General features: G+C 39.2%; 2 protein-coding genes across 2 annotated transcripts; one reads left to right on the forward strand and one right to left on the reverse strand.

Annotated features, from left to right (window-relative positions):
• Nucleotides 1–3,764: 3,764 nt before the first annotated feature.
• Nucleotides 3,765–11,853, reverse strand: LOC134790934 (serine/threonine-protein kinase 40-like). Its single transcript, XM_063761952.1, has 8 exons — nucleotides 11,109–11,853; nucleotides 9,609–9,869; nucleotides 8,689–8,821; nucleotides 8,214–8,394; nucleotides 6,728–6,821; nucleotides 6,224–6,400; nucleotides 5,794–5,978; nucleotides 3,765–4,563 (listed from the first exon to the last, which is right to left on the reverse strand). Exons 1-8 carry the CDS (start codon nucleotides 11,583–11,585, stop codon nucleotides 4,164–4,166), a joined length of 1,908 nt encoding a protein of 635 aa, XP_063618022.1. The 5' UTR covers nucleotides 11,586–11,853; the 3' UTR covers nucleotides 3,765–4,163.
• A 92-nt stretch (nucleotides 11,854–11,945) lies between these two features.
• On the forward strand, nucleotides 11,946–15,610 carry LOC134790943 (AFG3-like protein 2). The gene is made up of 2 exons (XM_063761964.1): nucleotides 11,946–13,566; nucleotides 14,645–15,610. Exons 1-2 carry the CDS (start codon nucleotides 12,111–12,113, stop codon nucleotides 15,529–15,531), a joined length of 2,343 nt encoding a protein of 780 aa, XP_063618034.1. The 5' UTR covers nucleotides 11,946–12,110; the 3' UTR covers nucleotides 15,532–15,610.
• Nucleotides 15,611–15,911: the final 301 nt, after the last annotated feature.

Raw genomic sequence — 15,911 nt, forward strand, 5'->3', positions numbered from 1 at the left:
CTCCAAATGCAATTAAAAATATACTTAAAAAGCTAATAACGAAAATACCTACTGCCATTCCATTATATTTATTTTCCATGCTGATCCATGATTAATCTCATTAATCAAAGTTTAATCTGAAATAAGACGAGGATTTCGGATTAAAATAAAAATAATTGTTTTTATTGAGTATACTTATATTAAGTACATATATCCAATTTATATCCAACCAAGTCCTAAGATTCGCCGCAAGTGGGTATCTATTTAAGGGTATCTACCAAATAGCGCCACTTTTTCCTATTCAGGCATTTTATGAGAGACAGCTCGTATAAGGTATGCCATTCCTTTTCATTGGTCGTATAGGTGTTTTCTAGACCATCAAAATGGCTTTTGTTATGCTTTGGGCACTGAATCTTGAGTCCGAATACTAGCCCGATGAGTTTTCAAAGGCAATATGGGCAACCGTTTTGTTGCAATGCGGTGGCTCCATTTGTTACTCGTAACTTGTGAGTAAAGATAGTTTTTGTTGTTAGTGTTAGGTCCGTGCATGCCTTTTATGAAATATAATCGTTTTTGTATGCATGGATAGAATGAGCATAAAACAAAATACTACCATAAACAAAAATGACTGCCACGCACGACGCAGTAGTGTACATTTGAGTAACCGAGATATGAAAGGCACCCATGCACTTCTAAGATACATACTTAGTTCTCTCTCTTCCGTTCAAGTGCCAAATCGCCAAGCAATGGTCCGAGACTGAAATGGTGTCTTGTGTGTGCTGAATAGACGGTGTCTATTATATAATCTGTGCCGGCGCTCCAATGGTCGCAAATTCGAGTGTTGGTCGTAAAATATTGTAGTATCGCTCGTAGACGTTTCTGCTTGATAAAAATTAGGTAGAGATAGGTATAGTGCCCATCTATAGTACATTGTAGGAGAGGATGGAAAACCGCTAAAAGATGGACGAGTCGTTTGAGATAACTCAAATAATACGAGTCCATCTTTAGCGTTTCCGGCCGAGGCATTACATATATAGTGCTTTTCACGACTACTTACTGCGAGGAAATAAGAAAACATTTGCATAACTATAAGTACTTGCCCGCGATTTCTCAGTTAGCAAATTACTAGCCACTGCCTGTGCTGTCTCTTGAATTTCGGTAGGCGTCAGTGTTAAGCCCCCTCCAGACTATCCGCGTGAATCGCGGGCGAAGCCGCGAACGCGAGTGTGGAGTCGATTTCGCTGTCTGCGAAAATAGACTGCACACTCGCGTTCGCGGCTTCGCCCGCGATTCACGCGCATAGTCTGGAGGGGGCTTAAGAATATCATTTTCTTCACTAGAAGAACTCATTTTTATAGCGAGCGTAGATATACGCGTTTCTTGTATTTTTTAGTCAAACACAATTTACACTATCCAAGTCAGTAAGTATTTTCAAATCCCGCCTTTTTTACTTTTTTTATCACTTTTAACAGGCGTTTTTCTCTTATTTGCTTCAAACCGACTCTAAACTTAGAAGCGTTTTTGCTAAAAAAAACCACAAACAGCTACAAAAGTAAAAAACGCCTTAAGCGTGAACTGAATGGATAATTGTTAAAAAAATGAACTGAATGGTTTTGACATTTCTTTTTTTTTTCATACAAGAAATTGGTCCTATAAATAACCTTATTTTATTTTTAAGGAAAAAGTTGCGCCAAAAAAGACCTTTTATTGATTTTTATGTTTTAAATGATACTCATTGCTGTAGCGAACCGTCACCAATGACAGATGATGATAACAATGAAATATTGTAGTAGTAGTGGTTCAGGTGCTACAGCTATTGCCTACTTTGCAGCTTGGTTTTAGACCATCTATTGCCACATTTCCGAACAGTGGCGTGAAAAGAATTAAGATGTCGAGACAGTAGGTAAGCGGCGCGCGGTTATCGCGACCGCGGCCATTGACATATATATCTCAGGACTGGCCTTACGGGCAATAACAATGGGGCCAGTACAGCGGTGTGACATCGCTACAACGCGATTGGTTGATGAGTTCGTATCACGCACGTAATTGGTTGATGATTTCGCAACTAGTTGCGTTAGGCCCGAATTCTTGAGTGACACCGCTGAACTAGTACCATTTTTAGTGCCCGTAAAGCCAGTCCTTAGATAATACGTCAATGTGCTCGGCATTGTAATGCTTGAAAATGGGGATCTAATAGGGGCCGATTTTTTAATTTTGAGCGCTCGATTTCGTCACTCGAAAGTCTGTGGAAAACGGCTAATCTAAACTAAACTAATGCTAATCTAAACTATCAGTTTTGAAATACGAGCAATAGATATTGTGGGAATCTAGTGGTATTGACCACTCGTTATCAAATCTAATATTAGTAGAGTTTAAATGCCTTAATAAAATTGTAGATGAGTTATATTAAAGGGAAAATCACGAATTATAGAGCTCGAAATTCAAAAATCGGCCCCCTGGGCTCTCCTAAACATGTCGCGCGAGTGACTAAAAATACGTGAGTTAAATCATACAACTCCGTCACTCGCTGTAGACACTTTAGGACTTTAGTTAACAGAATACAACAAAATTGAACTACTTACAACATAAACCATTTTATTTGTACAAGTACACATGTCATAGATAATTAATTCGTATTTTATCTAAAAAATATACATATACATAAAACAACATACAGCCTTCTTCAACAAGCAATCCCTAAGATTGTGACACTTTCCCATAGGCTGTAAAATGTCCACTAAATAATATCCTACACTATAATAGTATCCTTCTCACGCAAAAGTTAGCTTGTGCAATAGGCCTGCATAACGCCATTATTTATGACACTTTCATATGAATGCTATTTTTCCCTTAAAACACACACTTTCCGACGTCCAGAAGACATAGTTGCGTTGGTCGAGTGACAATGATAAGATTGATAAGGCAATATACCAGCGCCTTTCTACGTATCAAACGGTCTCAAAGAGACGTGTGGTTTACAGTGCCAGACACGTTACTATTCTGTAACAGAACTGATCATTGTTATAATGACAGATAGCAGTCTGTATCTTAAAAGAGAAAACCGTTACCTCAGCTACGTTGTAGACTATCATACATTATACTGAGAAACTTAATGTTAAGTTTTATAATTATAATACATTGTAATTTGGCAAACTTAAGTGTTTAATGTATGTAATATAAACATGGACGAATCATATTAAGTAATACAAACATTGTATTGCTATAACATTACTTGTCGGATCCTAAAATGGTTAGATTAAAATACCCGATAAACATAAAAAATATGTTAACTATAACATAACAATGAATATAGAATTATCTCGTAATTTGTAGGATTAGATATAGCGGATTAGATCAATCCCTTTCATTCCGATATTGTTAGAATGCACATATTTGCCCGTAGCTTGCTCAAACTCTGTTATTTGAAGGCAACTGTCGAAATTACATTTCCAAAGATGAGTACTAAAACAAGCCAATTTTATATAGCAAGAAGTAATTTTAGTTCAAGTTTGCGAAAAGTACTCAATGGTTGGTCCCGGATCCCGGATTGCTCCGAAATGGGAATGCGCAGACAGAAAGACAGCGAAAAACTAAAAAACGAAAAGGTTGCGAACTAAAGCTATGTGGAAGGGAAGGTAACTTATCGTATTACTATCGTATTAGTACTGATTAGAATCTAGTCTAATCAGTGCTATATACAATTGGTTTGCATCAACAATCCTCATTTATCGAAATGTATAACTGCATCTTTATCACCCGACAACTGCAAAAGGGACTTCGTATACCCTGTAGAAGTGTACATAGGTCCGTCACATGGGCTGTAAACATTATGCCACAATAAGTATATGATACGACATTTAACGAGACAATCTATAACAAACAGGACAGATTTACGGTGTAATTACTTATTTTACATATTTTGAAAATGCTAATCGGATTACTTAAAGGTTGCATAGTTAAACAATTTGAGAACGTTTTTTACTTATTTGAGGCCCAATATATGCACATGATAAAATTGGCTAGAACAGGATTACTAATTCTGAGCGTTCATATATACACTAACACATTTATATCCAATATGTAACAGACCCACTACCAACACTACAGCTACGTAGTTGCACAGTTTGAGTAAAATAAGTAAAAACATCAATTAAGTTCAAACTCCTATAGAAAGAAATATTTTTCTAGTTATAGTCAAACTCGTTATTATCAGCAGGCGGTCTCGGGTTATTTATAACCGACTCTAGATTCACCGTATGCACTGGTGGCGGATTCAGGATCCTGCTTGTGGTGTGGTGTGGCAATCTGGCCAGTTCCAGAAGCGGTAACCTAAGAACATAGTCTTGGTCGAGTGATCTATCAAATTGCAGCCTGGATCTTTCGGACCACGGGATGACCCGAAAGTCAGTGGAAGTGCCCGAAGTAGACTGACCAGAGGTGCTGGCGACTATGGGGTTGAGCCGGGGGATCCTTTGGGCTAAAGCTCGGAGCCTGGAGTTCTCTGGCCGAGGTTCGGGGACAAAGTTCTGCCGGGGCGGTTCAGTGCGCTCTCTTGATTGGTTGTTCGTAAACATGTGTTGGTACCTGTAAAAATTAGTTTCAATTATAATCCGGCCTGACAGTTAAAAAAATAGTTGAATGTCAGTCTTTCTCATCAAATGTTTGAAGTACGGTATGTGGTCGCTAAACGGCTTCCCGTACACATACGTACGTGTCGTTGAGGTGTTTCGTTCTGGTCTTCATCAGCAGATCCATTTCATCAAATGTCACTTTTTTCAATATAAATGCTTGATTTGTTGATGAAAATACAACATCAATATGTGTACCTATGCCTATAAGATTTCAGAAGTTCCTTCGATCCCTCATGGATCCTATCATCAGAACTATTCGATTTTGACAAAAATGGTACCAATCCGTTATACTTCTAGGGAAAAAAAATCGGTTGAGAAATGGCGGAGTTCTGAGGTAGCAAACATAAAAAAAAATCTAATTAAAAGTGGGAAAATAAGGTATTGGGTAAGGTCTTGGTAGCTCAGATGGAAGAGCACCGGGCTAGCGATCCGGTGGTCGTATGTTCAAGTCCCACCCAAGACAGTGAATTTTACCACTTTTAATTTGTTTCTAAGCTTAAAAGCATCGTTCGCAAATGTTTCTTTATTTATTTATTTTTATTTATATGAGCCTAGAGTGTCCCACTGCTGGGCAAAGGCCTCCCTCCTCCCTTTCCACGTATCCCGGTCTTGACCCGTCTCCCACCAGTTCCTGTCAAAGGCGTCGAGGTCCTCTCGCCAACGCCGTCGAGGTTTGCCGCGACCCCGGGGTTTGATGTGGGACCCAATTATGGTTGTTGTTTTAGCCCACAAGTCATCCGGCATACGGCAAACGTGTCCCGCCCAGTCCCACTTCAGCTTGGCGGCTGTTTCAGACACATCAGCTATTTGGGTTTTGGAGCGTAGTATAGTGTTTCTGATGCGATCGGTCAACTTCACGCCGAGAATACCACGCTCCATGGCGCGTTGATAAACCTTGAGGGTGGATTTCTGAACTTTTGTCAAGGACCAAGTCTGTGCTCCGTAGGTCAGGATGGGAAGAATGCACATGTCCATGAGGTTTCGTTTTAGAGAAATAGGGAAATCTCCCTTCATTGGCTCTTTCATAGACCAATAGCTTTCAAATGTTTCTGCTTACAAAATTAATAAAAAAAAAATCATACGACCGAATCGAGAATAAGAAAGAATTGAGAAAAGAGTATGTCTTTTGGTTTTTTTTGGATATTTTATATGAGATACAACAATGTATGGTTTATGTGAGTACCTGGCAATTTCCGAGTGGTTGAGAGGCCGCGCGTCCCGGCCTATCCGCTGCACGGTGATGTGGCGCTGGCCGTGCGCGGGCGCCGCCACGTCGCCGGTCTGCGTCTGCGCACTCGCCTGACTCGAACTTGGGAAGTTCAGAGCTAGGAAGTCCGGTAGGGGGACGCAGTATACGCCGACGTCCTCCTGAAATTTGTGGGAAGCAACTTTTTAGTGTCACTCGTTGGCAAGGTACATAGATACATTTAGATGCCACGAATAGTGATTAAGGCCGAATACCAAATACCAAATATTCGGCCATAATCTTGGTCGTAGCGACGAATATTCAGCCTTCGGCCGCCGTAATAAAATAAACGTGTGTACATTTTGAGCCACATTTGTTATGAGAACTCGCCTTTCATGAATCAATCTTTACAGTATACTATACTCACACTAGCAGTCTGCACTTTCTCCGCACTGTCCGGTACCGGAGTTAGCGCCTTACTCTCCTCAGGTGTCTCCTTAACCTTGTCTTCCTCAAGCACCACCTCGGGCACGACTTGCAGGTCGTCGGGGACGCTCGGGACTATCACCGAGCTGGCTATGATGCTCGATAGCTGGTCTAGCACCTGGAGAATATTATAGTTTGTATATTGGATTCATTCTTGCATGTCCATATTTATTTTAGAATATGAGGCATGGTGGGTGTTGTAGTGGCAATGACCTTGCAGTTTTGTCACAGGATGACGCTATTGCCCCCCTTCCTTCCCCCGTTACAAAAACATGGGAAGAGTTCAACTTAACTAAGAGATATTGATTACACAAGAGGTGTAAAATCAAGGAAAAATCATGCCCCCGATTTTGATAGCTAAACTACTTTGTTAGCACAAAAGGTCCGTGAATAAAAACGCGTTCTTAGCAAGATTGCGTTAAATGGAAATATTTCTTGTTCTTACCTCATCTGCCAGCAGTCTGTGTTTTGGGTCTTTCACCAGCAACCTCTGGATAAGAAAGACGGTGCTGTCCGAAACTTGAACAGAGTTACCATCGCTGCAATAATTAAATGTTATTTAATGTAAAAATCTTTAATACCTGATTGCACAACATTAGAAATTCGATATTACACAATCCCTACCATAATTGTGCAATTTTTATTTTTTTTCTAATCTAGACACACGGCAGCGTGTCAAGCCAAGTTCAAGCAAAGGAACTGGCTAGCCAGCGCCGAGTGTAATATTACACGAACCACTTGGTGCCACTTTTGACCCTTCTATAACTCAAAACATCTTTAACGTAAACACATAAAACTACGTGTGTTTAATTATATCCATAAGGACATCTAGAAGCCCAAATTTCATGAAGCTAGCTCAAACGGTTATAAAGATATGAAGGTCAAAAAGTCGTAAATTTTGGGACTGACTGACTGACTTATAGTACCTAAACCTAACCTACTTCCAGATGACCTAGAAGGATGAAATTTGGAATCCAGCTCGGTTATTGTGTGTAAGCGTAGGAAAAAATCTAAAAATAAAAAAAGTTAAAAAATAGGGGGGTCCCCATACAAAAAGAACATTTTTTATTGTGTCTGGCATATAAGTACCTAAACCTAACCTACTTCTTCCAGATGACCTAGAAGGATGAAATTTGGAATCCAGCTCGGTTATTGTGTGTAATCGTAGGAAAAAACCTAAAAATAAAAAAAAGTTAAAAAATAGGGGGGGGGGGTCCCCATACAAAAAAAAAATGTTATTGTAGCGTTGGAACCGTTACAATCAGATATTTGAAACTATCCCAATATATGTATTATTATATTTGCTATATAAAAGAAATATAAAAATAAAGTTAAGTCAAAAAATAAGTGGTGTCCCCATACAAAAAACTTGTAATACGCGCTAAACAACCGGCCAACGGTATGTCGTCGGCGGCGCGCGGCACCACATAATTATACAAAGAACAGAAGTAAAACCATGCAATGGAAACACAAGAAAAAACATTAAATCTCAATACCTGCCTAGTTTTCTTTACAAAAAGTATTGATATCCCACCAAAAACATAAATGTAAAAAAGGAGAGCCAAGTTCAATACATAAATTATGCTTGACATCAATACCCGTGAATAGCGGAAACACGTTCTGCGACTTTTTGTAAGTCGATAGTCGGCTTTTAGCCGTTTTCTTCCCGCTGACAAAACCGAACAATGTTAAATATAATTTTCCTTGTGGTTTTATGTTCGGTTTTATCGTGTTTTGAAAATATTTTGTACATAAAACTTGCGGTTTTTGTTAATAAAAATATACAATGACAGAAGTTAGTTTACTTTTTACAAGACAGGTGTCAAAGGTTTGATTGCCATATAAAATTTAAAATGTTAGTTCCCGTTTCTGCCACGACTCTTCTCTTTCCGCACAGACTCTATAAAAATAACTATAATAACAAAACTTACGGCGGTATATTATAACTGGCCGCCTGTATCCTGCTAAACAGCTGCGCGAGACTGGTGTCGCAGAATGGAAACTGGCCATACAACATGGTGTACAACACAACCCCCAACGCCCACATGTCTGATGGCTTGCCGAGGTATGGCTTGCACATTAGAACATCTGGTGATATGTAGGCTGGGGACCCTGAAATGAGAAAACTTGTATAAATATTTGGCGCATTTTGCATAATATGTTGTAACATAAACTCATGTGACATGACTAGACTAGAGTTAATAGAAGTCGCTTCTGGAGAACAGTTTTTTTTTAATAATCACAGTCTTCATTCAAACTCAAAAAATATATTTTTTGTTTAATATGCTTACTGTTATCACTAATTAACTTTTATGCTTTGGGTAACAGTACAGTTGTATATATTATGTAAGAATACTAAGTGAGGGCACCAACTGTGCATTGTATAATAATGTAAGACAAAAATACCTCTTTGATCTTTTAACAAGTCCCTGTCACTGCCCAGGTGAGTCCCAAGGCAGAAGTTAGTGATGGTGATGCGGCCAGTTCTCTGGTTCAACACGATGTTCCCCAACTTCAGATCCCGGTGCACAACATTTCTCTGTAATATTAAAAAGTACATTTGAAACCACACTAACAAATATCTTGTTTTGCATTTTCTGACTGATTAATGTTTTTGGTAAGTTTCATTAGCCGGGTCCACACAGAGCGAGCATACGGCCGAGGCAATGCGCTCGAGGCACGTCTACACTGGCCATTTTGTGCGCGAGGAAATTGCCTCACGCGTATGCTCGCTCTGTGTAGACCCGGCTATTATAATTTTGTCATACGATTATTTTATTGATCTATAAGATGCCCATCAAAGGGAAACAAGTTGTTCTAAAAAAAAAATTATTTTGTTCTGTAAGGCAAGACAATGGTGTATTGGTGATGGGGCAGAAAGAAACAATGAAGTTAAGAATACATTCATCCTTCTTATTACCTAACTGTGGAAGGTGGGGTTATTTGGAATTGGAGATGCCCAGATGATTTAGGTGTGATTCCAAAATTAGATATTAGAACTAGGGGTGGTATTCCACCTGTCCAATTGCTTTGTCCAATGTTAGTGCGTCTCATTCTCTCATTAAGCAAACATCTGAGACGCAATACACATTGGACCAATATATTGGACAGATGGAATACTACCAAATACACCAAACTCCTTCAGTTTTAAAATAGACAAAGGGCAGACCTACATACTGAAATTAATAGCCTCATCACAAACTGTCTGTGATAACTACACCTAAACTAATAACCCCTTCTGACTATTAGTCACAAATTGACATTTCTAAACAACCTTTTAGGCATCCAGTATTCATCAGTAATTTAAAAAAAGTATTTAAATTTACCTTATGCATATTAGCAACAACCCTCACAATGTCATAGAAGATCAACAGTGCCTCCTTTTCTGGAACCTTCTTGACTTTTGTAACATATTGCTGGAGATTGATGAGCTCACTACCTTTCTCACTAAACTGGTGAGCATTTACACAGTCAAGTACTAGAAAGAGCCGCTCCCGGACACGCCCAGTGTATATACGGCCAGATCCACTGCCTTTATATGCTCGGTTAGATCCAAAATAACTGGGAGCTTCCTCTAAAGCATAATCCTGGAAATATAAATATGATGTTTGCAGCTAACTTAAATAATACTATATGCACAAAAACAGTATCTGTTACCTACCACACCTAGACAAAATTGTATTGTTTAACACAATTATAATTTTGTTTCAAACTAAGCCTCAAATAGCAGCAGCAACATAGTCTAACAGAAAAAAATAATTTGCAGCTATAGTTCGTGTCATCCATGATGACGCGCGGATTTATCAAATCTAACCTTCGTGACACAATCTATAGACAAATTAAAAAAAGTTACAAATATGAAATAAGTTTGAGAAAATTCCCTAAAAAATAAGATTTAAAGGTCTCAAACAAATTTTCAGCCCTTGCCAAATAATCAAAACAGATTCAACATGTGTTTTGACACTTTTAATGGCAATGGGAAGACTTAACCTATTTATTATAAAACATATTTTGCACTATAACCAAATAATTGGGCTGCATATGAACATTGAAAAACTTGCCAAATATGCTGAATACCAAATAATTACTGAATATTTCTAGTTATAAGCTGCTAAAAGTTGTAAATATACAGACTACAAGATTGCTGAGTACTTACTGCCTAATCATTTTTTTTTTATTGTTTACTTAGGGTGGTATTCCATCTGTCCAATATCTACCTGCCAATCTGAGAAATGAGCCATGTGAAACATTTAAGCGCAAATTGAGAAACCTTTTGTTGGATAACCCTCTGTCCTCTGTAAATGAGTACATGGAATTGAATTTGTAACAACATACATAATTTTATTTATTATTAATTTGTTGATTTGTATTTAAAACATGACATTTTGTTCATTTGTGATATTTTTATCTTTATTTGACATTTTAATGACAGTTAAAAATTATTTACGTTGACATCAACTTTAATGTTAATTTGGTTTACTTATATTCAATTGTTTGACATGTTTTTCTTTGTACATGACGATCCTTATTGGGAGACACAATTAATCTTATTATTTTTAATTTATAATGTAATTTTTGACGATCATGATGAGAAGATAAACATAATTTTAACAAATGTAGCAAATTTATAGTGTAATTTTCATCTTGAAATAAAGAAATCTAAATCTAAATCTTGGTCCAATGTGATTGCGTCTCACTCTCTCATTAAGTAAAACGTGAGACATAATACACATTGGACAGGTGGAATACCACCCTTATTAATGGTGCAACAATAGAATGAATATGAATGGGTTTTACTGTATTGGTTTTAGTGGTTTTATTTTTACCTTAAATAGTCCATGGTGATGTATCACTCCATCTTGATCCTTCAATAGTGACAATAAAGAATATTCAGTGTGCAGTAACATCTTCCCTTGCCTGTCATCCTGTGTCTCAGCTTGATCCTCATGGCGTAACGTCAAAATTTTTATTTGATAAAAATCATCAGTCTTTTCTTTTCTAGCCAAACATTGAACTATACTTTTCACAGGACTCGGACCCAGTTTAGGCCCTAAAAGATACGGTCCAGCCTTACGAACCCGTTTCTCTGGCACAGGAGTGCCAGAGGCTGGGACATCAGTAATATTATATGAAAGTTTATTCTTCTTTGGCACACTAGTCCTAGGACTTTTCTGGCAGTTGGTTGATGGCTTGTCGTACATGGACAATCGAGCGATCTTTGGACATGGCTGTAATAAAAACGGCCGTGGCCTCTTTCCAGGGTTTGGTGCATTCGAACTGCCTTCGGATTTATCTTGATCCATAATGACAATACCTGCGTTTATTTTTACAGAGTTCACTTACTTGACCCAGTTTATGTAAAGAAATTGATGAACTAATATCATAAACCTGTATATACGCTTTTAAAACACATATCACTTCATTAATTTACCCGTTGGCAATAGCAGAAAGGTAAAATTAGTAAACCATATTATTTACTTCATATTTCTGCGAAAACGAAATGTCTGATTTGTGTTGTGTTTAGAAATGTTAAAAATATTTCATTTCAATACAATTTCTGAACTTAAAGCAGCAATACACATTCACAAAGTACGGTTTTATCGATTACAATATTACCGATACGATATCTCGTTTTCTCGCCCTAGCTATAAGTCAGTGCTGCACCGAACCGTAAATAGACTGACAAGAAATTTCTAACCGTGTTTGTCATAAGTCATCTCAGTCTCACACAAATAATTGTTATGACGTTATTCTCAGTTAATTTTCAATAGTATTGTGAAATATAAATCATCATTAATCATTGTAAATAGTCACTTCTATATATCAGCATGTGGAAAGGGCTCAGGTTAACCCAAACTCAGTTATCCAAATTGCAGTTCAATGGCCATAAAATTCAACCAGTCAGCGTTGCGGCACTAGATTCCGTTCTGAACCAGTGGTACAGATTTTGTCAGAAACCTCCTAAGGGCTTTGAAAAATATTTCCAACCTGGAACAAGTCAAAAGCAGCAGAAAAAGCCGGACAAAGATGACAGCCCAGCGCCGTCAAAAAGCTCACCCCCGCCATCCAGACCAAGCTCCCCAAAAGATGACAAATGGAATATGAACATGTTTTCAAACACAGGCCCTGGTAGTGGTGGCGGTCGCGGCTCCTACGAAGGTGGCGACAGGGAAAAATGGATGATGTTTGGTGCAATGGGTGTCGTAACCTTACTCGCCTCGATAGCCTACTTCGAACTTAGATATAGAGAAATAAGTTGGAGAGATTTCGTTAATCAGTACCTCAATAAAGGACTTGTGGAAAAGCTTGAAGTGATTAATAAGAAATGGGTGAGAGTGAAGTTACAACCAGGATCAGCACTAGAGAACAAGGTTATCTGGTTTGCTATTGGCAGTGTTGATTCCTTTGAGAGAAACTTAGAAAACGCACAAATTGAAATGAATGTTGATCCACCAAATTTTATTTCTGTGATTTATAAAACCGAAGTGGAAGCATCTAGTTTAACTGGCATGTTACCTACTCTGCTCATAATTGGGTTCTTAATTTACATGATGCGCCGCTCGGCCGACATGATGGGCCGTGGAGGCCGCAAAGGTGGTGGCCTCTTTGGAGGAGTGATGGAATCAACTGCGAAACTAATAAATCCAACTGATATTGGTGTAAAATTCCAAGATGTTGCTGGCTGTGAGGAAGCCAAGATTGAGATAATGGAGTTTGTCAATTTTCTCAAGAACCCTCAGCAGTACCTAGATTTGGGAGCCAAGATACCCAAAGGTGCTCTGCTCACTGGGCCCCCAGGCACTGGCAAAACTCTGCTGGCTAAAGCAACTGCTGGGGAAGCAAATGTCCCATTCCTCACAGTTTCTGGATCTGAGTTCCTAGAGATGTTTGTTGGTGTTGGTCCTTCCAGAGTTAGAGACATGTTTTCAATGGCTCGTAAACATGCCCCTTGCATTTTATTCATTGATGAAATTGATGCAGTCGGTAGAAAGAGGGGTGGACGCAGCTTTGGAGGCCATTCAGAACAGGAGAACACTCTTAACCAACTGCTAGTAGAAATGGATGGGTTTAACACTACCACTAATGTTGTTGTTCTAGCAGCCACTAACAGGGTCGACATCCTTGATAAAGCCTTGTTGCGACCAGGGAGATTTGACAGACAAATATTTGTACCAGCACCAGATATTAAGGGCAGAGCCTCCATTTTCAAAGTACATCTCCAACCATTAAAGACTACCATAAACAAGGAGAACCTAGCACGAAAAATGGCTGCATTAACTCCAGGTAAATCTAGCTAGTGTTTACATTGTTTCTCTCTCTGTGGTCGCTCCCTCATGACTGAGGATCGTGGTCATCGGTGGATGTGGATGCTCCACACCTGGTCTTTATGATCTGCCTCCAACGGTGATGAACTGCCTGTTCATCGCGTCTCTGACAACCGAGCAAAAGTTGGTTGAGGATGGAGCCCCTTTTAATTGATCGCTCCATCTTGTTGGAGATCGTCCTCGGCTTCGTTTGCCCTCCGTGTTTCCAACAATGATCAGCTTTTCAAGGCTTTCATCTCCCCTCCTCATTATGTGGCCGAAGTAGGACAGTATGCGCTGCTGGCAGACTGTGGGTAGGCGAGTCCGGACACGAAACTGTGAAAGGATCGATACATTGGTGCGCATGGCGGTCCAAGGTATCCTCAACATACGCCTCCAGCACCACATCTCGAATGCATCGATCCTTTGCCTTTCTCGGGCTCGTATCGTCCACGTTTCCACGCCATACAGAAATATGGGGAATACTAGAGCGCGTACTAGCCGGGTCTTGGTGGTGATGGTTATACCTCTCTTCTTCCAGATGACATTCAGTCTGGTCATCGCGTCCTTAGCTATACCAATACGCCTCTTTATCTCAGGTACGCAGTCGCCATCATCGTAGATCAGTGCGCCCAAATAGACATAGTGGTCCACGATATCAACCCCTGGGATGATGTTATTTATTCTGGGCAGTTTTTTGGCACGGTCTACTACCATTAGCTTCGTCTTGCTCCTGTTTACTGCGAGACCCATTCCATCGCTCTCCGTCTCGAGTCTCTGAAACAGCTCCTGCATATTTTCCACAGACGTCGCTAAAAGGACCGTGTCATCGGCATATCTGAGGTTTGATATTCGCTTTCCTCCTATGGGAAACCTGTTTATTTGAAGCTAATTTATAATGTAGATGAATCAAAAGAAGCATAACTCACTTCGCCCTTATAATCTAATTAGACAACTCGTGTGCAACTAGACTTATGTATCACCCCTAGCAGCAGCATGCTCAAGAACTATTAACAAATTGTATTAATAATTGAGATTATTGTTGTTGTTATTTCCAGGTTTCACTGGTGCAGACATAGCAAATGTGTGCAATGAGGCTGCCCTGATCGCTGCCAGAGAGCTGGCGCACAACATCACCCTGAAGAACTTTGAACAAGCTATTGAGAGGGTAGTGGCTGGCATGGAAAAGAAATCTAATGTACTACAGCCGGAAGAAAGAAAGATAGTTGCATACCATGAGGCAGGACATGCTGTTGCCGGCTGGTTCCTGCAGCATGCAGACCCTTTGCTTAAGGTCTCTATCATTCCAAGGGGAAAGGGTCTTGGGTATGCCCAGTATTTGCCAAAAGAACAATACCTTTACAGCAAGGAACAACTGTTTGATAGAATGTGCATGACTCTTGGTGGAAGAGTTAGTGAAGAGCTGTTCTTTGGTAGAATCACCACGGGAGCGCAAGATGACTTAAAAAAGATAACTCAGAGTGCGTATGCCCAAATAGTTCACTATGGCATGAACCCTAAAGTTGGTAATGTATCATTTGAAATGCCACAGCCAGGTGAAATGGTCATAGATAAGCCCTATTCAGAGAAAACAGCTGAACTCATTGATGGTGAAGTCAGAGTATTAATTGATTCAGCGCATAAGCACACAACAACCTTATTGACTCAGCATAAGGAGAACATCATAAAAGTTGCAGAAAGGTTGCTAAAGCAAGAGATTTTGAGTAGAGATGATATGATTGAGTTACTGGGACCTAGACCTTTCCCAGAAAAGAGCACCTACGAGGAGTTTGTCGAAGGTACAGGATCTTTAGATGAGGACACCACATTGCCAGAGGGACTTAAAGATTGGAACAAAGACAAACCAGCTGTACCAGCCCCAGAAAGTATAAAAGAATCCAAAACGAGTACTAGTACTGCTGCCACTAGTTCAAGTAAAAACTAGAGTGTTATTAATGATTATAGTAGATTGTTGAGTTGTTAGTCAGTTTTATGTGAAATAAATATTTTAACTACCTTTAAGACTTAAAGCTTTTTTTTGTTTACAGTTATTGAGATTGTTTTAGTTTTATTTGTTGTAGATGAGTGAATTAAAATCTGGAATTAAATCAGAACTTATATTTTTTCAAGACAGGTTAAAATTTACTCTAAACTTCTACACGAGCAACATGGCCCATGGAACGCCATGGGTTAATTTGAATTTATTGCATTTATTTCGCAGTTAATAGAACTACTGTACTGACTGATATATAGTTATACCTACACTTGCCTACACTAATAACTTCAAATGTAACTGTACGCCATTAAAGGAAGATCCAAGTTGTG

This window comes from Cydia splendana, chromosome 1, assembly GCF_910591565.1.
Source record: "Cydia splendana chromosome 1, ilCydSple1.2, whole genome shotgun sequence".
Lineage (NCBI taxonomy): Eukaryota > Metazoa > Arthropoda > Insecta > Lepidoptera > Tortricidae > Cydia > Cydia splendana.